This window comes from Mesoplodon bidens (assembly GCF_964165515.1).
Source record: "Mesoplodon bidens genome assembly, chromosome: 2".
In the NCBI taxonomy this organism is placed as follows: Eukaryota; Metazoa; Chordata; class Mammalia; order Artiodactyla; family Ziphiidae; genus Mesoplodon; species Mesoplodon bidens.
In genome coordinates, this window is record NC_138177.1 from 111,272,774 (window position 1) to 111,295,314 (window position 22,541).

Consider the following 22,541-nt stretch of genomic DNA (forward strand, 5'->3'; position numbering starts at 1 on the left):
TAACATGTAACTGTATACTGACTTGTGTGACTCTTTAATGTCTGTTACCCTGAGGGCACTGTATAGTAGGGGTCATGTCTGTTTTTTGATGGCCACTGACGACTGTCTATCATGGTGTCTAGCTCACAACATACACTCAATATCTACTGAATGAATGAAACAAAATAAGATTGGAATGGCCCAAGGCACAGTTTTGCTTTGTATTACTATTTACACATATAGTTTTCTTTTTACATATATACTTTTATCATTTTAATTTTTATGAGCATGTATTAGATTTGTAACAGAATTGCAACTTGTTTTTTTTCATTTTAAAACTTAGTTGTACAACATTTCAGTAAATAATGGATTAAGGAAGTTGGTGGGTCTATAACCCTAAACTTATTTAAAACATTGTTTTCTTGGAAATTACTTAGGAACATTTTAAGAATTAGTGCCCCATATTCTGAACAAACAACTTGAAAATGAACATTTAGTTCAACATTTGCTTCTGATCAAAGGCCTTTTAAAATACATTTTTTAAAAATCTGTTTAAATTTGGGGGTTTCTCTATTAGTTTTCTACTGCTACCATAAACATAGCATTATAAGAACACCCATTTATTATCTCACAGTGTTTGTAGGTTGGAGGTCTGGGCACAGTGTACCTGGTTGTCAGCTGGACTGTTTTCGCATCTAGAGCTTAGGTCCTCTTCCAAGCTCATTCAGGTTGTTGGCTGAATCCAGTTCCTTGGGGTTGTAGGACTAAGGTCCCTGGGTTTTTGGTGGCTGTCAACGGGGAGTTGCTCTCAGTTCCTAGAGACCACCCTGTAGACCCCCTCCATAGGCAGTTCCCAACATGGCTGTTTGCTTTCTTCCAGAACAGTAAGAGAACATCTTTCTGACTTCCTCCATCTCTGACCTTTAAACCCTCTTTTAAGGGCTCATCTGACTAGATCAGGCCCACCCAAGATAATCTCTCTTTTGAGTAACTCAAGTCAACTGATTAGGGATCTTAATTACATCTGCAATATATCTTTACCTGTGCCATGAAATGTAACCTAATCACAGGAGTGATATCTCATCATATTTTACAAGTCCTTTTGACACTCAAAGGGAGAGATATGTACATGGCATGTACATCAGGAGGTAGCCATCTTGGGTACCATCTTAGAATTCTGCCTACCATACTTCCCAATATGGCAGAAACCCTTCTCAGAATCTCTCCAGAGTGACTGAATTGGTTTGGAATGTGTATGGTGTCTTGGTTTGAAGTGTGTCTACACGTCCATATGCTTTTGTAATCTCACTATAATTAAAATACATTGTTGACTATTTAAAGAGGTTTTTTTTGCAAATAACTCCTCATAATCCATTCTAGAAATTGGAAGGATGAAGTAATGGCTCCTCAAATTCAGTAGCCTTAGTTTGTGTATGCTTAGGAAAACAAAAGTTAGGATCTTTAGAAACCAAACCTAAGTTCACATTGCTGAAAATTTGTAGCTCTGTCCCTGCCTTCCTCCAGAATATCTTAGTTCACATTTTTGTTTAAACAAATAGATTAAAGTGAACATACTATGTTTTTAAGAGTATTATAGATTCTCACAGTCATTTCTAACATTAATTTTCATTTTAATGCACAGTAGATAGCTAAATTATCTTTTTGTTAGTGGCAAATTGTATAGGAAAGAAGAACACAAACTTCAGAGTAAAGCTAAGTTCAAAACTCAGCTCTGTTGCTATAAGACTGTGGACAAGTCACTACCCTGCCTCAGCTCCCTCATCTGCAAAACAGAAATAATGTTTGTACTTGTTTCATTGGATTATGAAGGTTAGATAAGTTGAATATGAGTTCTTAGTAGAGTATCTGGCACATAGGAGGACTGTATGGATGTTTGCTTTTATATTGCTAACTAACTCCCTCCTAAGAGCTTTTTCCTAAAATTATAATATAGAAGAGAATTTCAATATGTTTTTAGTTAGGAATTTTTAAGTTTGAGTCATTTAGTATGTTAAACCTCTCTTTGATCTTTTTTCTTTTTAGTAGCTTTAGTTAGTTTTAGTAATTTCATTAGCACATGTAGAAAAGTTAAGGGATAAACCAGTGAACAAATCCAAGGCATCCCAAAGTTGAAGGGTGGTTATTAAAATGCAGGCTATCCTTGGTGAACATTCTTGATGGGGCTTATACATCGTGTTCATATTACTTAGCCTTTTTTATTATACCACACCTTAGCATCCTAGGGCCCTAATGTACAGAAATTTCATCCATCTCTGATATGAAGAGATCATGGAATCCAGAGTCACCTTAGCATAGGACCATCTAATACCCCGTAGACTTACATATGCAGAGTTGGAAAAGAGAAGACATGAGCTTCAATTCTGACGTGGGCTGTGCTCTATGATATGACCTCAGGAGAATCATGATCACAAAGTGCAGTGAAGATGAACAGGAACATGGGCATGGGCTCAGGAGGCTTAAGTCAGTCAGCCTCCCTTAACCTTAGTTTACTCATATGTAAAATAGGTGTACCAGTGCATACACTTCCTACCTTTTGGAGTTATTCTGAGCATCCCAACAAATATTCTATTATCACTATATATTCATAAGATATATCTGCCCTACTACATCGTTAACTTCTCAGGGACAAGGACTATGGTTTTGTGGGGGGTTCTTTAATCTTTGAAGCTTGGTTTTTTAAAAAGTTGACGTCCACTAAATGTTTATTGAACTTGAAATGTTTGGGGTTTTTTTTAAGTTTCTGTTTCCCATTTTAATTACTGAAATCTCTAACAATGACAAAACTGTCACATAGGACAGTAAACGTATACAGTAATTCAATCAAAGTTCTTGGAAAGGGCTTCCCTGCTGGCGCAGTGGTTGGGGGTCCGCCTGCCGATGCAGGGGACATGGGTTCGTGCCCCGGTCTAGGAGGATCCCACATGCCGCGGAGCGGCTGGGCCCGTGAGCCATGGCCGTTGAGCCTGCGCGTCCGGAGCCTGTGCTCCGCAACGGGAGAGGCCACAACAGTGAGAGGCCCGCATACCGCCAAAAAAAAAAGTTCTTGGAAAGAATACATTTAGCAATCTGGGATAATGCAGAATGACAGGAGATATAACATAATTCAACACTGGTTCTTTTAGTCATTTTACACAGACATCATGTTAATATTAGACCAAAGCACAAAACATTTAGTGCATAAACCAGTTTCTTTTTTAAGATCTATCATTTTTATCTTGTTTTTTTTCAATCAGCATTTTATTTTGGAATAATTTAACTTTACAGGAAAGTTACAAAGATAGCCCAAAGAGTCCTATATACCTTTTACTCAGCTTGCCCTAAAGTTAACGTCTTGTATAACCATTTGTCAGAACTAGGAAATTAATGTTGCTACAATACTCTTAACCAAACTATAGACTTTATTTGATCTCACTAGTTTTTGTTTGTTTGTTTGTTTGTTTGTTTATACAGTAAGTTCTATTAGTCATCCATTTTATACACATCAGTGTATACATGTCAAACGCAATCTCCCAATCCATCATACCGCCACCGCCATCACCTGCCGCTTTCCCCCCTTGGTGTCCATACATTTGTTCTCTACATCTGTGTCTCAATTTCTGCCCTGAAAACTGTTTCATCTGTACCATTTTTCTAGGTTCCACATATATGCGTTAATATATGATATTTGTTTTTCTCTTTCTGAGTTACGTCACTCTGTATGACAGTCTCTGAGTCCAACCACGTCTCTACAAATGACCCAATTTCGTTCCTTTTTAAGGCTGAGTAATACGCCATTGTATATATGTACCACATCTTCTTTATCCATTCATCTGTCAATGGGCATTTAGGTTGCTTCCATGACCTGGCTATTGTAAATAGTGCTGCAATGAACGTTGGGGTGCATGTGTCTTTTTGAATTATGGTTTTCTCTGGGTATATGCCCAATAGTGGGATTGCTAGGTCATATGGTAATTCTATTCTTAATTTTTTTTTTTAAAGTTTATTTATTTATTTTTTTAATTAGTTTCTGCTTTATAACAAAGTGAATCAGTCATACATATACATCTGTTCCCACATCCCTTCCCTCATGCATCTCCCTCCCTCCCACCCTCCCCATCCCACCCCTCCAGGCGGTCACAAAGCACCGAGCTGATCTCCCTGTGCTCTGCGGCTGCTTCCCACTATCTATCTACCTTACGTTTGGTAGTGTATACACGTCCATGCCTCTCTTTCGCCTTGTCACAGCCCACCCTTGCCCCTCCCCATATCCTCAAGTCCATTCTCAACTAGGTCTGCGTCTTCATTCCCGTTTTGCCCCTAGGTTCTTCATGACATTTTTTTTTTAAAATTCCGTATATATGTGTTAGCATACGGTATTTGTCTTTCTCTTTCTGACTAACTTCACTCTGTATGACAGACTCTAGGTCTATCCACCTCATTACAAATAGCTCAGTTTCGTTTCTTTTTATGGCTGAGTAATATTCCATTGTATATATGTGCCACATCTTCTTTATCCATTCATCCGATGATGGACACTTAGGTTGTTTCCAGCTCCGGGCTATTGTGAATAGAGCTGCAATGAACATTTTGGTACATGTCTCTTTTTGAATTATGGTTTTCTCAGGGTATATGCCCAGTAGTGGGATTGCTGGGTCATATGGTAGTTCTATTTGTAGTTTTTTAAGGAACCTCCATACCGTTCTCCATAGTGGCTGTACCAATTCACATTCCCACCAGCAGTGCAAGAGTGTTCCCTTTTCTCCACACCCTCTCCAGCATTTATTGTTTCTAGATTTCTTGATGATGGCCATTCTGACTGGTGTGAGATGATATCTCATTGTAGTTTTGATTTGCATTTCTCTAATGATTAATGATGTTGAGCATTCTTTCATGTGTTTGTTGGCAGTCTGTATATCTTCTTTGGAGAAATGCCTATTTAAGTCTTCTGCCCATTTTTGGATTGGGTTGTCTGTTTTTTTGCTATTGAGCTGCATGAGCTGTTTATAAATTTTGGAGATTAATCCTTTGTCAGTTGCTTCATTTGCAAATATTTTCTCCCATTCTGAGGGTTGTCTTTTGGTCTTCTTTATGGTTTCCTTTGCTGTGCAAAAGCTTTGAAGTTTCATTAGGTCCCATTTGTTTATCTTTGTTTTTATTTCCATTTCTCTAGGAGGTGGGTCCAAAAGGATCTTGCTGTGATTTATGTCATAGAGTGTTCTACCTATGTTTTCCTCTAAGAGTTTGATAGTTTCTGGCCTTACATTTAAGTCTTTAATCCATTTTGAGCTTATTTTTGTGTATGGTGCTAGGGAATGATCTAATCTCAAACTTTTACATGTCCCTGTCCAGTTTTCCCAGCACCACTTATTGAAGAGGCTGTCCTTTCTCCACTGTACATTCCTGCCTCCTTTATCAAAGATAAGTTGGCCATATGTGCGTGGGTTTATCTCTGGGCTTTCTATCCTGATCCACTGATCTATCTTTCTGTTTTTATGCCAGTACCAGACTGTCTTAATTACTGTAGCTTTGTAGTATAGTCTGAAGTCAGGGAGCCTGATTCCTCCAGCTCCGTTTTTCATTCTCAAGATTGCTTTAGCTATTCGGGGCCTTTTGTTTTTCCAAACAAATTTTGAAATTTTTTGTTCTAGTTCTGTGAAAAATGCCATTAGTAGTTTGATAGGGATTGCATTGAATCTGTAGATTGCTTTCGGTAGTAGAGTCATTTTCACAATATTGATTCTTCCAATCCAGGAGCATGGTATATCTCTCCATCTATTTGTATCATCTTTAATTTCTTTCATCAGTGTCTTATAGTTTTCTGCATACAGGTCTTTTGTCTCCTTAGGTAGGTTTATTCCTAGATATTTTATTCTTTTTGTTGCGATGGTAAATGGGAGTGTTTTCTTGATTTCATTTTCAGATTTTTCATCATTAGTGTACAGGAATGCCAGAGATTTCTGTACATTAATTTTATATCCTGCTACTTTACCAAATTCATTGATTAGCTCTAGTAGTTTTTCGGTAGCATCTTTAGGATTCTCTATGTATAGTATCATGTCATCTGCAAACAGTGACAGCTTTACTTCTTCTTTTCCAATTTGGATTCCTTTTATTTCCTTTTCTTCTCTGATTGCTGTGGCTAAAACTTCCAAAACTATGTTGAATAAGAGTGGTGAGAGTGGGCAGCCTTGTCTTGTTCCTGATCTTAGTGGAAATGGTTTCAGTTTTTCACCATTGAGGACAATGTTGGCTGTGGGTTTGTCATATATGGCCTTTATTATGTTGAGGAAAGATCCCTCTATACCTACTTTCTGCAGGGTTTTTATCATAAATGGGTGTTGAATTTTGTCGAAAGCTTTCTCTGCATCTATTGAGATGATCATATGGTTTTTCTCCTTCAACTTGTTAATATGGTGTATTACATTGATTGATTTGCGTATATTGAAGAATCCTTGCATTCCTGGGATAAACCCCACTTGATCATGGTGTATGATCCTTTTAATGTGCTGTTGGATTCTGTTTGCTAGTATTTTGTTGAGGATTTTTGCATCTATGTTCATCAGTGATATTGGCCTGTAGTTTTCTTTCTTTGTGACATCCTTGCCTGGTTTTGGTATCAAGGTGATGTCGGCCTCATAGAATGAGTTTGGGAGTGTTCCTCCCTCTGCTATATTTTGGAAGAGTTTGAGAAGGATAGGTGTTAGCTCTTCTCTAAATGTTTGATAGAATTCACCTGTGAAGCCATCTGGTCCTGGGCTTTTGTTTGATGGAAGATTTTTAATCACAGTTTCAATTTCAGTGCTTGTGATTGGTCTATTCATATTTTCTATTTCTTCCTGAGTCAGTCTTGGCAGGTTGTGCATTTCTAAGAATGTGTCCATTTCTTCCAGGTTGTCCATTTTATTGGAATAGAGTTGCTTATGGTAATCTCTCATAATCTTTTGTATTTCTGCAGTGTCAGTTGTTACTTCTCCTTTTTCATTTCTAATTCTATTGATTTGAGTCTTCTCCCTTTTTTTCTTGATGAGTCTGGCTAATGGTTTGTCAATTTTGTTTATCTTCTCAAAGAACCAGCTTTTAGTTTGGTTGATCTTTGCTATCGTTTCCTTCATTTCTTTTTCATTTATTTCTGATCTGATCTTTATGATTTCTTTCCTTCTGCTAGCTTTGGGGTATTTTTGTTCTTCTTTCTCTAATTGCTTTAGGTGCAGGGTCAGGTTGTTTACTCGAAATGCTTCCTGTTTCTTAAGGTGGGATTGTATTGCTATAAACTTCCCCCTTAGAACTGCTTTTGCTGCGTCCCATAGGTTTTGGGTCATCGTGTCTCCATTGTCATTTGTTTCTAGGTATTTTTTAATTTCCTCTTTGATTTCTTCAGTGATCACTTCGTTATTGAGTAGTGTATTGTTTAGCCTCCATGTGTTTGTATTTTTTACAGATCTTTTCCTGTAATTGATGTCTAGTCTCATAGCATTGTGGTCGGAGAAGATACTTGATACAATTTCAATTTTCTTAAAATTACCGAGGCTTGATTTGTGACCCAAGATATGATCTATCCTGGAGAATGTTCCATGAGCACTTGAGAAAAATGTGTATTCTGTTGTTTTTGGATGGAATGTCCTATAAATATCAACTAAGTCCATCTCGTTTAATGTATCATTTAAAGCTTGTGTTTCCTTATTTATTTTCATTTTGGATGATCTGTCCATTGGTGAAAGTGGGGTGTTAAAGTCCCCTACTATGATTGTGTTCCTGTCGATTTCCCCTTTTATGGCTGTTAGTATTTGCCTTATGTATTGAGGTGCTCCTATGTTGGGTGCATAAATATTTACAATTGTTATATCTTCTTCTTGGATCGATCCCTTTATCGTTATGTAGTGTCCTTCCTTGTCTCTTCTAATAGTCTTTATTTTAAAGTCTATTTTGTCTGATATAAGAATTGCTACTCCAGCTTTCTTTTGATTTCCATTTGCATGGAATATCTTTTTCCATCCCTTTACTTTCAATCTGTATGTGTCTCTAGGTCTGAAGTGGGTCTCTTGTAGACAGCATATATATGGGTCTTGTTTTTGTATCCATTCAGCCACTCTGTGTCTTTTGGTGGGAGCATTTAGTCCATTTACATTTAAGGTAATTATTGATATGTATGTTCCTATTCCCATTTCCTTAATTGCTTTGGGTTCGTTATTGTAGGTATATTCCTTCTGTTGTGTTTCTTGCCTAGAGAAGTTCCTTTAGCATTTGTTGTAAAGCTGGTTTGGTGGTGCTGAACTCTCTCAGCTTTTGCTTGTCTGTAAAGGTTTTAATTTCTCCATCAAATCTGAATGAGATCCTTGCTGGGTAGAGTAATCTAGGTTGCAGGTTTCTCTCCTTCATCACTTTAATTATGTCCTGCCACTCCCTTCTGGCTTGTAGGGTTTCTGCTGAGAGATCAGCTGTTAACCTTATGGGGATTCCCTTGTGTGTTATTTGTTGTTTTTGCCTTGCTGCTTTTAATATGATTTCTTTGTGTTTAATTTTTGACAGTTTGATTAATATGTGTCTTGGTGTATTTCTCCTTGGATTTATTCTGTATGGGACTCTCTGTGCCTCCTGGACTTGATTAACTATTTCCTTTCCCAAATTAGGGAAGTTTTCATCTATAATCTCTTCAAATATTTTCTCAGTCCCTTTCTTTTTCTCTTCTTCTTCTGGAACCCCTATAATTCGAATGTTGGTGCGTTTAATGTTGTCCCAGAGATCTCTGAGACTCTCCTCTGTTCTTTTCATTCTTTTTTCTTTATTTTGCTCTGCATCAGTTATTTCCACTATTTTATCTTCCACCTCACTTATCCGTTCTTCTGCCTCAGTTATTCTGCTATTGATCCCATCTAGAGTATTTTTCATTTCATTTATTGTGTTTTTAATCGATGCTTGATTCATCTTTAGTTCTTCTAGGTCCTTGTTAACTGTTTCTTGCATGTTGTCTATTCTATTTCCAAGATTATGGATCATGGAAATAGAATCTTGGATCAGCTTTACTATCATTATTCTGAATTCTTTTTCAGGTAGACTGCCTATTACCTCTTCATTTGTTAGGTCTGGTAGGTGTTTATCTTGCTCCTTCACCTGCTGTGTGTTTTTCTGCCTTCTCATTTTGCTTATGTTACTGTGTTTGGGGTCTCCTTTTTGCCGGCTGCAGATTCGTAGTTCCCGTTGTTTTTGGTGTCTGACCCCAGTGGCTAAGGTTGTTTCAGTAGGTTGTGTAGGCTTCCTGGTGGGGGGGACTAATTCCTGTGCTCTGATGGTTGAGGCTCGATCTTGTCTTTCTGGTGGACAGGTCCACGTCTGGTGGTGTGTTTTGGGGTGCCTATGGCCTTATTATGTTTTTAGGTAGCCTCTCTGCTAATGGGTGGGGTTGTGTTCCTGCCTTGCTAGTTGCTTGGCATAGGGTGACCTGCACTGTAGCTTGCTGGTCGTTGACTGAAGCTGGGTGCTGGTGTTGGGATGGAGATCTCTGGGAGATTTTCGCTGCTTGATATTATGTGGAGCTGGGAGGTCTCTTGTGGACCCGTGTCCTGAAGTTGGCTCTCCCACTTCAGAGGCACAGCACTGGCTCCTGGCTGCAGCACCAAGAGCCTTTCATCCACCCGGCTCAGAGTAACAGGGAGAAAAAGTAGAAAGAAAGAATTAGTACAAGAAAGAAAGAGAGAGGAAAAGAAAGGAAGAAGGGAAGAAAGGAAGGAAGGAAGGAAGGAAGAAAGAAAGGAGGGAGGGAGGGAGGAAGGATGGAAAGAAAGAAGGAAAGAAAGGAGGGAGGGAGGGAGGAAGGAAAGGAAGAAAGACAGGAGGGAGGGAGGAAGGAAAGAAAAAGAAAGTGGAAAGAAGAAGGGTGGGAGGGAGGAAAGAAAAAGAAATAAGGAAAGGAGGAGCGGAGGGAGGGAGGGAGGAAGGGAGAGTAGGAAAAAAAGAAAGAGCAGGTAAAGTAAAATAGAATAAAGTATGAAATATAGTAGCGTTATTAAAATTAGAAAGTAATTATTGAAAAAAAAAAAAAAAAAAAACCGGACCGATAGAACCCTGAGACATATGGTGGAAGCAAAGCTATACAGAGAGAATCTTACACAGAAGATTACACATACACATTCACAAAAAGAGAGCAGGGGGAAAAATCAAAAATCTTGCTCTCCAAGTCCACCTCCTCAATTTGGGATAATTCGTTGTAAAAAGAGGAAAAGGGCGAGAAGTCTGAAATCTTGCTCTCTAAGTCCACCTCCTTAATTTGGAATAATTCGTTGTAAAAAGAGGAAAAGGGGGGAAAGTCTTAAATCTTGTCCTCAAAGTCCACTTCCTCAATTTGGGATGATTCGCTGTCCATTCATGCACTCCACAGACGCAGGGCACATCAAATGGACCGTGGAGCTTTAATCCGCTGCCTCCGAGGCTGCACAGAGAGATTTCCCTGCCTCTGCTCTCACAGCTCCCGGGTCTCAGCCTTGGACCTGGCCCCGCCTCTGCGCGTAGGTCGCCGGAGGGCGTCCGTTCTTCGCTCAGACAGGACGGGTTTAAAGGAGCCGCTGATTCGGGGGCTCTGGCTCACTCAGGCAGAGGGGAGGGAGGGGCGCGCAGTGTGGGGCGGGCCTGCGGCGGCAGAGGCCGGCGTGACGTTGCAGCAGCCCGTGGCGCTCCGTGCGCTTTCCTGGGAAAGCCGTCCCCGGGTCTCGGGGACCCCGGCAGTGGCGGGGTGCACAGGCCCCCCGGAAGGCGGGGCGGACAGTGACCCGCGCTCGCACACAGGCCCCGCGGCGGCGGCGGCAGCGGCGGCGGCGGCGGGCCGCGGCGGCGGCGGCGGCGGCGGGCCGGATTCTTAATTTTTTAAGGAAGCTCCATACTGTTCTCCATAGTGGCTGTATCAGTTTACATTCCCACCAACAGTGCAAGAGGGTTCCCTTTTCTCCACACCCTCTCCAGCATTTGTTGTCTGTAGATTTTCTGATGATGCCCATTCTAACTGGTGTGAAGTGATACCTCATTGTAGTTTTGATTTGCATTTCTCTAATAATTAATCATATTGAGCAGCTTTTCATGTGCTTCTTGGCCATCTATATGTCTTCTTTGGAGAAATGTCTATTTAGGTCTTCTGCCCATTTTGTGATTGGGTTGTTTGTTTTTTTAATATTGAGCTACATAAGCTGTTTATATATTTTGGAGATTAATCCTTTGTCTGTTGATTCGTTTGCAAATATTTTCTTCCATTCTGAGGGTTGTCTTGTCATCCTGTTTATGGTTTCCTTTGCTGTGCAAAAGCTTTTAAGTTTCATTGGGTCCCATTTGTTTATTTTTGTTTTTCTTTCCATTACCCTAGGAGGTGGATCAAAAAAGATCTTGCTATGATTTATGTCAAAGAGTGTTCTTCCTATGTTTTCCTCTAAGAGTTTTATAGTGTCCGGTCTTACATTTAGGTCTCGAATCCATTTTGAGTTTATTTTTGTGTATGGTGTTAGGGAGTGTTCTAATTTTATTCTTTTACATGTAGCTGTCCAGTTTATGCAGCACCACTTATTGAAGACACTGTCTTTTCTCCATTGTATATCCTTGCCTCCTTTGCCATAGATTAGTTGACCATAGGTGTGTGGGTTTATCTCTGGGCTTTCTATCTTGTTCCATTGATCTATATTTCTGTTTTTGTGCAAGTACCATATTGTCTTGATTACTGTAGCTTTGTAGTATAGTCTGAAGTCAGGGAGTCTGATTCCTCCAGCTCCCTTTTTTCCCTCAAGACTGCTTTGGCTATTCGGGGTCTTTTGTGTCTCCATACAAATTTTAAGATTTTTTGTTCTAGTTCTGTAAAAAATGCCATTGGTAATTTGATAGTGATTGCATTGAATCTGTAGATTGCTTTGGGTGGTATAGTCACTTTCATAATATTGATTCTTCCAATCCAAGAACATGGTATATCTCTCCATCTGCTTGTGTCATCTTTGATTTCTTTCATCAGTGTCTTATAGTTTTCTGAGTACAGGTCTTTGATGTCCTTAGGTCGGTTTATTCCTAGGTATTTTATTCTTTTTGTTGCAACGGTGAATGGGACTGTTTCCTTAATTTCTCTTTCTGATCTTTTGTTGTTAGTGTCTAGGAATGCAAGAGATTTCTGTACATTAAGTTTGTATCCTTCAACTTTACCAAATTCATTGATTAGCTCTAGTAGTTTTCTGGTAGCATCTTTAGGATTATCTATGTGTAGTATCCTGTCATCTGCAAACAGTGACACTTTTACTTCTTCTTTTCCAATTTGTATTCCTTTTATTTCTTTTTCTTCTCTGATTGCGGTGACTAGGACTTCCAAAACTGTGTTGAATAATAGTGGTGAGAGTGGACATCCTTGTCTTGTTCCTGATATTAGAGGAAATGCTTTCAGTTCTTCACCATTGAGAATGATGTTTGCTGTGAGTCTGTTGTATATGGCCTTTATTATTTAGAGGTATGTTCCCTCTACACCCACTTTCTGGAGAGTTTTTATCATGAATGGGTGTTGAATTTTGTCAAAAGCTTTTTCTGCATCTACTGAGATGATCATATGGTTTTTATTCTTCAATTTGTTAATATGGTGTATCACATTGATTGATTTGCATATATTGAAGAATCCTTGCATCCCTGGGATAAATCCCACTTGATCATGGTGTATGATCCTTTTAATGTGTTGTTGGATTCTGTTTGCTAGTATTTTCTTGAGGGTTTTTGCATCTGTATTCATCAGTGATATTGGTCTGTAATTTTCTCTTTTTGAAGTATCTTTGTCTGGCTTTGGTATCAGGGGCATGGTGGCCTCATAGAATGAGTTTGGGAGTGTTCCTTTCTCTGCAGTCTTTTAGAAGAGTTTGAGAAGGATGGGTGTTAGCTCTTCTCTAAATGTTTGATAGAATTCACCTGTGAAGCCATCTGGTCCTGGACTTATGCTTGTTGGAAAATTTTTAATCACAGTTTCAATTTCATTACTTCTGATTGGTCTGTTCATATTTTCTCTTTCTTCCTGGTTAAGTCTTGGAAGGTTATACTTCTCTAAGAATTTGTCCATTTCTTCCAGGTTGTCCATTTTATTGGCATAGAGTTGCTTGTAGTAGTCTCTTGGGATGCTTTGTATTTCAGCGTTGACTGTTGTAACTTCTCCTTTTTCATTTCTAATTTTATTGATTTCAGTCCTCTCCCTCTTTTTCTTGATGAATCTGGCTAATGGTTTATCAATTTTGTTTATCTTCTCAAAGAACCAGCTTTTAGTTTTATTGATCTTTGCTATTGTTTTCTTCATTTCTATTTCATTTATTTCTGCTCTAATCTTCATGATTCCTTTCCTTCTGCTAACTTTGGGTTTTGTTTATTCTTCTTTCTCTAGTTTCTTTAGGTATAAGGTTAGATTTTTTTTTGAGATTCTCCTTGTTTCTTGAGGAAGGCTTGTATAGCTATAAACTTCGCTCTTAGAACTTCATTTGCTGCATCCCATAAGTTTTGGATCATCATCTTTTCATTGTCATTTGTCTCTAGGTATTTTTTGATTTCCTCTTTGATTTCTTCAGTGATCTCTTTGTTATTTAGTAACATACTGTTTCGCCTCCATGTCTGTGTTTTTTACGTTTTTTTTCCCTGTAACTGATTTCTAATCTCATAGCACTGTGGTCAGAAAAGATGCTTGATATGATTTCAATTTTCTTAAATTTACTGAGCCTTGATTTGTGACCCAAGATGTGATCTATCCTGGAGAATGTTCCATGTGCATTTGAGAAGAAAGTGTAATCTGCTGTTTTTGGTTGGAATGTCCTTTAAATATCAATTCAATCTATCTGGTCTATTGTGTCATTTAAAGCTTGGGTTTCCTTATTATTTTCTGTTTGGATGATCTGTCCATTGGTCTATGTGTGGTGTTCAAGTCCCCCACTATTACTGTGTTACTGTCGATTTCCTCTTTTATAGCTGTTAGCAGTTGCCTTATGTATTGAGGTGCTCCTAGGTTGGGTGCATATATATTTATAATTGTTATATCTTCCTCTTGGATTGATCCCTTGATCATTGTATAGTGTCCTCTTTGTCTCTTGTAATAGTGTTCATTTTAAAGTCATTTTTGTCTGATATGAGAATTGCTACCCCAGCTTTCTTTTGATTTCCATTTGCATGGAATATCTTTTTCCATCCCCTCACTTTCAGTCTGTATGTGTCCCTAGGTCTGAAGTGGGTCTCTTGTAGACAGTATATATATGGGTCTTGTTTTTGTATCCATTCAGCCAGTCTGTGTCTTTTGGTTGGAGCATTTAAGCCATTCACGTTTAAGGTAATTATCAATATGTATGTTCCTATTACCATTGTCTTAATTGTTTTGGGTTTATTTTTGTAGGTCCTTTCCCTCTCTTGTGTTTCCCACTTAGAGAAGTTCCTTTAGCATTTGTTGTAGAGCTGGTTTGGTGGTGCTGAATTCTCTTAGCTTTTGCTTCTCTGTAAAGCTTTTGATTTCTCCATCTAATCTGAATGAGATCCTTGCTGGGTAGAGTAATCTTGGTTGTAGGTTTTTTTCTTTCATCACTTTAAGTATATCATGCCACTCCCTTCTGGCTTGTAGAGTTTCTGCTGAGAAATCAGCTGTTAACCTTATGGGAGTTCCCTTGTACATTATTTGTCATTTTTCCCTTGCTGCTTTCAATAATTTTCCTTTGTCTTTAATTTTTGCCTATTTGATTACTATATGTCTTGGTGTGTTTCTCCTTGGGTTTATCCTGTTTGGCACTCTCTGTGCTTCCTGGACTTGCGTGGCTATTTCCTTTCCCATGTTAGGGAAATTTTCGACTATAATCTCTTCAAATATTTTCTCAGGTCCTTTCTCTCTCTCTTCTCCTTCTGGGACCCCTGTAATGTGAATGTTGTTCCATTTAATGTTGTCCCAGAGATCTCCTAGGCTGTCTTCATTTCCTTTCATTCTTTTTTCTTTAGTCTGTTCCGCAGCAGTGAATTCCACCATTCTGTGTTCCAGATCACTTATCTGTTCTTCTGCCTCAGTTATTCTGCTATTGATTCCTTCTAGTGTATTTTTCATTTCAGTTATTGTATTGTTCATCTCTGTTTGTTTGTTCTTTAATTCTTCTAGATCTTTGTTAAACATTTCTTGCATCTTCTCGATCTTTGCCTCCATTCTTTTTTTTTTTTGCATTATGTGGGCCTCTCACTGCTGTGGCCTCTCCCGTTGTGGAGCCCAGGCTCCAGATTCGCAGGCTCAGCACCCATGGCGCACGGTCCCAGCCGCTCAGTGGCATGTGGGATCCTTCCAGACTGGGGCACGAACCCGTGTCCCATGCATCGGCAGGCAGACTCTCAACCACTGTGCCACCAGGGAAGCCCTGCCTCCATTCTTTTTCCAAGGTCTTGGATCATCTTCTTTATCATTATTCTGAATTCTTTTTCTGGAAGGTTGCCTATCTCACTTCATTTCATTGTTTTTCTGGGGTTTTATCTTGTTCCTTCATCTAGTACATAGCGCTCTGTCTTTTCATCTTGTCTATCTTTCTGTGAATGTGGTTTTTGTTCCACAGACTGCAGGATTGTAGTTCTTCTTGCTTGTGCTGTCTCCCCTCTGGTGGATGAGTCTGTCTAAGAGGCTTGTGCAAGTTTCCTGATGGGAGGGACTGGTGGTGTGTAGAGCTGGCTGTTGCTTTGGTGGGCAGAGCTCAGTAAAACTTTAATCCGCTTGTCTGCTGATGGGTGGGGCTGTGTTCCCTCCCTGTTGGTTGTTTGGCCTGCGGTGACCCAACACTGGAGCATACCTGGGCTGTTTGGTGGGGCTAATGGTGGACGCTGGGAGGGCTCATGCCAAGGAGTATTTCCCAGACCTTCTGCTGCCAGTATCCTTGTCCTCACAGTGAGACAGAGCCACCCCCCACCTCTCCAGGAGACCCTCCAACACTAGCAGGTAGGTCTGGTTCAGTCTCCAATGGGGTCACTGCTTCTTGCCCTGGGTCCCAATGAGAACACTACTTTGTGTGTGCCCTCCAAGAGTGGAGTCTCTGTTTCCCCCAGTCCTGTCGAAGTCCTGCAATCAAATCCCACTAGTCTTCAAACTGTGATTCTCTAGGAATTCCTCCTCCCGTTGCTGGACCCCCAGATTTGGAAGCCTGACGTGGGGCTCAGAACCTTCACTCCAGTGGGTGGACTTCTGTGGTATAAGTGTTCTCCAGTTTGTGAGTCACGCACCCAGCAGTTATGGGATTTGAGTTTACTGTGATTGCACCCCTCCTCCCGTCTCATTGTGGCTTCTCCTTTGTCTTTCGCTGTGTGGTATCTTTTTTGGTGAGTTCCAGTGTCTTTCTGTTGATGATTGTTCAGCAGTTGTGATTCTGGTGTTCTCACAAGAGGGAGTGAAGCATGTCCTTCTACTCCACCATTTTGAACCAATCTCCTTGAACTTGAAATGTTGACCAAATGAGAAAATACATGTGAAAGCATGATGTGGACATTAAGTATTGTTACAAAATCAGCCAAATGTACTAGTCCAAGTGACCATAGTGACCAAAGATGTACTGATTAACATAGAACATTAAGGTGGCATAAACAAATGAAAGTTTATGTCTGACCAGGATCAACACAGTGTAATTTAGATGCAAGTTCCAAACCAGATGTGTCATGACATGCTGGAGACATCACATCCACTTCTTGAGTGGCTTCCTCAGCATTATCCACAAGTCATATTTAACATTAAACAGCCAAACACAGTCAGTGACAAGTTGAGAAAATGAAACCATCTCACTACCAGCAAAGCTATGTTGCTGCTTTTCAGCTCTTCAGAGGTAGATCAGAGTATGGATAGGATGACAGGATAATTTTAAAGCTCTTATAATATGATTAGTTAGAAGGGACTCAGAACATCTAACTGGATAGGCATTGAAAACATACTAGTAATAGTGTTGAAAGCACAGCTCCCAACGCAGGGCAGAACTGTGGGTGACTGAGATTTGTCGGCTGTGGACAGGCCAATGCCAAGGGCCTCATTTGCAGTCAGAACATCTGGCAGCCCACTGAGCAGAAGCAGCTAAAGGAAAGTGGCTTGGCAAATGGAGGTGCAGGTTCTTAATGGAGCGCAGCACAGAACTGTTCATCAGGCCCCATGAGCACATTCACAGCATCCAAAGGGAAGATGTGAAACATTCAAAGTGGATGTTGTTGAAAATATGCAGCAAAATCAACTTTGGATATGGCTAACTGGAAAATATTGGCATCTAAATGAAGAGTATTAAACTAATTATGGTGTATTGCAAACTATTATGGAATATATTCAAGAACTTGCTAATAAAACTGTGAAAGTTTTTTTGTGGGGGTTTTTTTTGGTATTTTGTGTTTGGGCGGAATTTTGCAAGAAGAAAAGGAGAGTTGATATCAAAAGATGTTTTATTTAATGAGGAAAATGGTATGTTTTATTTTTAATTTTAATTTTTTTGAAAGGTAGCCAGAATCCAAAGCACTGAGTTAATTTAGGGAAAATAATAATGATACCAGAAACTACTGGTTTGAACACAATGTGTCAGGTGCTGAACTAGGTGCTTTATGTGTATTAGTTTATTTGTTACTCACATAATCCCCATTAGAGAGAAAACATTATCCCACTTGCAGATTAGGAAGCTTGGGCTCAGAGAAGTTAACTCATCCCAAGTCATGTTGTTAATAAGTGATAGAGCCTGTATTCAAATCCCCAGTTCTCTCCATTCACCATGAGAACCCAAAAGGAGTGAAATGAGAAGGTAGGATGATGATATAAACATGATAGGACAAATGAGGGAAAAGAAATGAGAGCTGTAAAAGAAAGTAAGAAGAGAGTAGAACAGAAAAGGTGAGAAAAGGAGACCAGGCATTGAGAAGGAGAGGGAATTCTTTAGAGAAGCCCAAGTGTAATGTCTTCAGTAACTGTAATCATTCTGTATCATCTTGGCTGATGCTCTTTTGAGTCCTGTGGGACATCTTACCAGACAGGCCCACTTCCCACCTTGTGTATTACCTCCAGAGGGCTATTTCAAAGCAGAGATTATACAAGAAATCTACCATATAACCTGACAACTTCCAGTAGCTGAAAAGAAATCAGATTGGAATGATTTAAATTTAAATGTGTCCTCAGTGTATGTGCTCTGACTTTACACTGGCTTTGCAGAAAAGACTAATTTTAATTCACTAGAAAGCAGATGGGATCTGTCATGGGGTGGTAAAAAACAAGAGACTCATCCAAATGTAAGAGAAAACAATAGCTTTTCTCCTGTGGGTCAATTTCATAGCACAAGTATTTGTCACTGGGTCCACACAAGCTGGTTTTCATCAAAATAACAAAAGTCATATCTAATGTTCATTGAGCAATTATCATGTGCTAAGTGTTTTACATGTATTTAATGTGCAGGAGGAGCCTAGGAAGTTGGTACTATTATGACTAACCACCCATTTTAAAGATGAGAAAACTGAGGCTCAGAAAGTTAACCAACCTAAGGTCACTTGGCTAATAAGTAGCAGAGTTGTGATTTGAACCCCAGGCCCTGGATCATAACACTACGCTATACAGACATTCCCAGGAGTGACTGTGAATGTGTAACCCCAAGAACTCTACATTGTTTAACATTTGTACTCCAGAAAACAAAGAAAGGGGGTGAGGGAAGAAGAAAAGAAAAAGACAATTACCTCACAAATAGTACCCACTCTAGACATATGGGTTGGAAGCAGCAGGGGTGGCCTGAACCCCCTATGGCCAGGGAAGGAATCTGTAGCAGAGGGTGAGAGGAGAAAAGATGGGGCAAGAAGAAATGGAAGTACAAAGTTTAAAAAAAAAAAAAGAAAAGAAAAAAGAGTGCATGTAGAGTGAAAAGGGAAGGAAGAAGTTCTTGTAAATTTTTTAGAATAGAGTATGAAAATAATATACTTAAGTTTAAATTAAGGTTGTTTCTCTAATTTGCCCTTTTTGTTTCTAATTTCATGGGCTAAAATGACCCATTCAACTCAGCCTTTGGAATTAATAATATTTGTTCTGACAGTTTCTCTCTACCCTGAGTAATGCTAATTTCCACTCTGCAAGATTACTGTCTCAGTGAAAGGTGGGTGTGTTTTTGGCCTTTTTTTTTTTTTTCCTCTTGAGGCTTAATTAAGTCAACATTAACCATAGCCATGTAGCTACAGAATGGGCAGTTTCTTGAAGGCTCATGGTTTGGACATTTTCCAGCAAAAATTACCACTTCTATAATTATATTTAGTGTTCTGTTTACCTGAATAGCTGGCTTGTTATGGGACCGTGTGTCAGGGCAACACTGGGCCTTGTTTACAGCCGACTTTGTCTGCTTCATGGAACCCCTGTGCCAAAGAGTGTGTGGTTCTCAAAGGAGCTGAGCCTCTGGGTTCAGCCTCTCTTGTTTCTTCTTCAGAAATTTCATCGAGGTTAGCATTGCACATCTGATGCCATATGGTCCTTCAATTCTCAAGACTGTTTACTTAATGTTTAAAACATTTTTTAACTTGCCCATACCCTTAACTCTGAAAGTAATAGTATTACCCGTATTTGTGGTATGGACCTATCCTGATGACTTTGTTTGTATAGATGTGACTGAATTTTTTTTTTTAAGCACGGCCCTTACACAAAAGCCAGTTTTTTCATGTCAGTGCAGCTGTTTTAACTTTTAAGAAACCGCAAGAATTTTATCCCTAAAACATTAATTTGAAAGACATAGGACCTATAAAGAAGTACAATGTTCCTGAAACTGGTATCTGTTAATCTCCCTACTTCTGTTCTCTTTGAACTCTTAATTAAGAGTTGAATAAAGTTCCTGAGCTATTACATATAAACTTTTCATGTTATTGCTGAATTCCTAGTAATCTCTGAAATGTTAACTTATAACGGAAGCAGTAGCATTCATAATAGAAACAAAAGGTAACAGTAGCTCAGTTCTCATGATTTCTCTAAACTCAATGAATTTTCCATGGACACAGAGGCAGATGCTGGAAAGAAGCAGTTGTGTGTTTTCCTGGGTTCACTGTAGCCCAATGAGTCATGGTAGATATTGTTTTCCTTCTTTTTTATGCTCTAGCAACGATTTCACTTCCTGTTACATAGGAAAACCTATTCTACTATTTAAAAGAGGTCACTAGATGTATTTATTACTTTAAGACCATTTCATCCATGGAAATAATTTTTTATTGTTCTGAGTCACTCTGGTTTGTGGAATTTTTACACGAGTTCCAGGACAAGGATGAGATGATATATTTATTTTATTTTGCATTCTCTTTAATTTTTTTGACTGCATGAATGTCAGGCTTGCTGTCAAAGTACTTCCATGTTTTTATTACTTTAGAAGTTACTCTGCTATATTTATGTCTCCTAAACTCTTCTTTGACGACTTCACTATGTGTACTGGGCATGCTGTATTTTGGCAGAACTTTTACTTTTCCCAGTGTCATGTGATCTGTTGTTTTTCCCTTAGTCCCTGTTCATGTCTTCTCAATGTAGACCTTTACCATGTTAAAAGTTATACAGACCTTCAGAAATATTTAAATTATTTTGTTGAACTGCTGGAAGGATTTCAAAGGGCATTTGTTATGCCTTACATTTTTTTCTTGTATTAATGTAAACCTTAACTACAAGTGTTCCCTAGTTCGGCCCAGGATACCTCTGTGCTTTAGACTGTACCCTGGGATCATAGAAAGATCCCGAAATTCATTTTCAGGTATTCTTTGGTTTGATTACAATTATTGTATTTGTTAATCACCTCTAGAGACCTAGGTTAAATTTAAATAACAGTTCAGATTTACAGAGAAGCCTTAGATGTTCTGACATTTTAGAAAATATTTGAATAGAAAACAGTGACTCTCCAATGGGCTGAGATTTCAAGTTACTGGTTATTGTCATTGATATTCCTTCCACATATTACTCTGTGTGTGCAATTCTGACTGAATGACTGACTTAAGATTTAAAATTAAATCTTCTGTTTTTCTGGGATGGGTAAGAAGTTTGGATGTTCTGCCTCCTGCCTCTCGACTCTTGTGCCCTAATTAGTCACACCTTCAACCGTGTCCTCTAAATAGTCAGACTCCGACAGAACGAAAGGAGTATAATATTGACTTGATATTAGACTAGAAGGAGACAAAATGGACAATTCCTAATAGATAATTTCTTCTCTTGCAAATGATCATGGCTGGTCCAAACTATACTACACACATTCACAAATTCATTAGGGTGTGCATTGTATATGGGTATGTGTGCACATGGGGGCATAATTCAGTGTTCTGAAGTTTTAGATGATTGGCTTTCTTGTTAGAAAATGGTAGAATATTAATCTGAATGATTTTATTTTCAACAGGTTGACATGATGAAAGAAGCATTAGAAAAACTTCAGCTCAACGTAGTAGAGATGAAAGATGAAAATGCAACCTTAGATGGTGGAGATGTCTTATTCACAGGTAGGGCTGTACTTACTTTTTCATATCTAAAAATATTTCTAATACCTGGCCTATATCCCCTTGTTTAATTATAGTTTATTTTTAATTACCAAAGTAAGAGTAATTTGGAAAATACAGAAAAGCACAAAAGAGAGAAAATTAAAAATGACCTTTCATTCAAAGATAATCATTTCAATATTTGGGTTATTGAATACTTTTTTATTGAATATTAAATTACCTTTAGTACTTTTGTATGCACGTATTTGCATATTTTTACACGTTATCAGTATATACATATCATTTTATAGGTTGTGTCTACTGTGTTCTACAACATTAGTTTATGGGTTGCATAGCTTTGCATTGTGTGACAGGATATCTGGACTGTATTTGAAAGACTCTTAATTCAAGATGTGTCATTTACAAATAACTTTCTTCCCAGATGGCAAGATAGATTTAAATACTTTTCAGTTCAGATTGGCTTGGCTTAATGCCAAATGAATAATAGCAGAACTCAACAAAATGTAAACAGCTGATATTATTATTGATCTAACTGAAATCAGTTTTTATACTGCATATAATATAGCTACTAAAGAAATGGTAATTTTAGCATTTAACCTTTCCAACTCTTTATGATCATATTATTATTGTTTTTGTAAAGTCACGTGCTAAAATCTGGGTCACCAGGTTCATTCTAGTTATATTGATAAACAAGACAATAATAATTTTTAATTGATAATGAGAGTTTATTTTCCCCTACTTGTCAAAGAATAAATACCTGTTTCACAGATGTAGCCCTAACAGCAGAGGCTGGTCCCCAGAGATTTGGAAATGTAGACCCATGTGGCCCACTGAAAGCATGGAGCTTCTTGGAAGTCCAATATTTTAGCTGATGTGAATTTTGTATCGAATCCCATGTATATAGACAAAATATAGCCATCTTCATTTTAATATAAAAATAATGTTTTGTATAACTTACATTTTGAAAAAATTAATGTTCCTGGAGGAGGAGGAGTCTTTATCCTGGGACATTTGCATAGTTCCTTGCTTGGTGTCACATACTTGTGGGTGGGGACTGTGTCACTGAGCCCCAGGGGGCGCCATTTTTATCATAGGTTTGTGGAAAGCCTCCCCTGGAGTTGTGCCCTGCACAACCT

The 22,541-nt window shown here is 38.7% G+C and overlaps 1 protein-coding gene across 1 annotated transcript in view; it reads left to right on the top strand.

Moving 5' to 3' along the window:
- The window catches only part of DDAH1 (dimethylarginine dimethylaminohydrolase 1), a 166,926-nt gene that overhangs the window by 103,184 nt on the left and 41,201 nt on the right, over positions 1–22,541 (top strand). Inside the window, exon 2 of the mRNA XM_081225762.1 lies at positions 21,309–21,408. Within this exon, the coding sequence (XP_081081888.1) occupies positions 21,309–21,408 (100 nt within the window). The remainder of the gene's footprint in view (positions 1–21,308; positions 21,409–22,541) is intronic.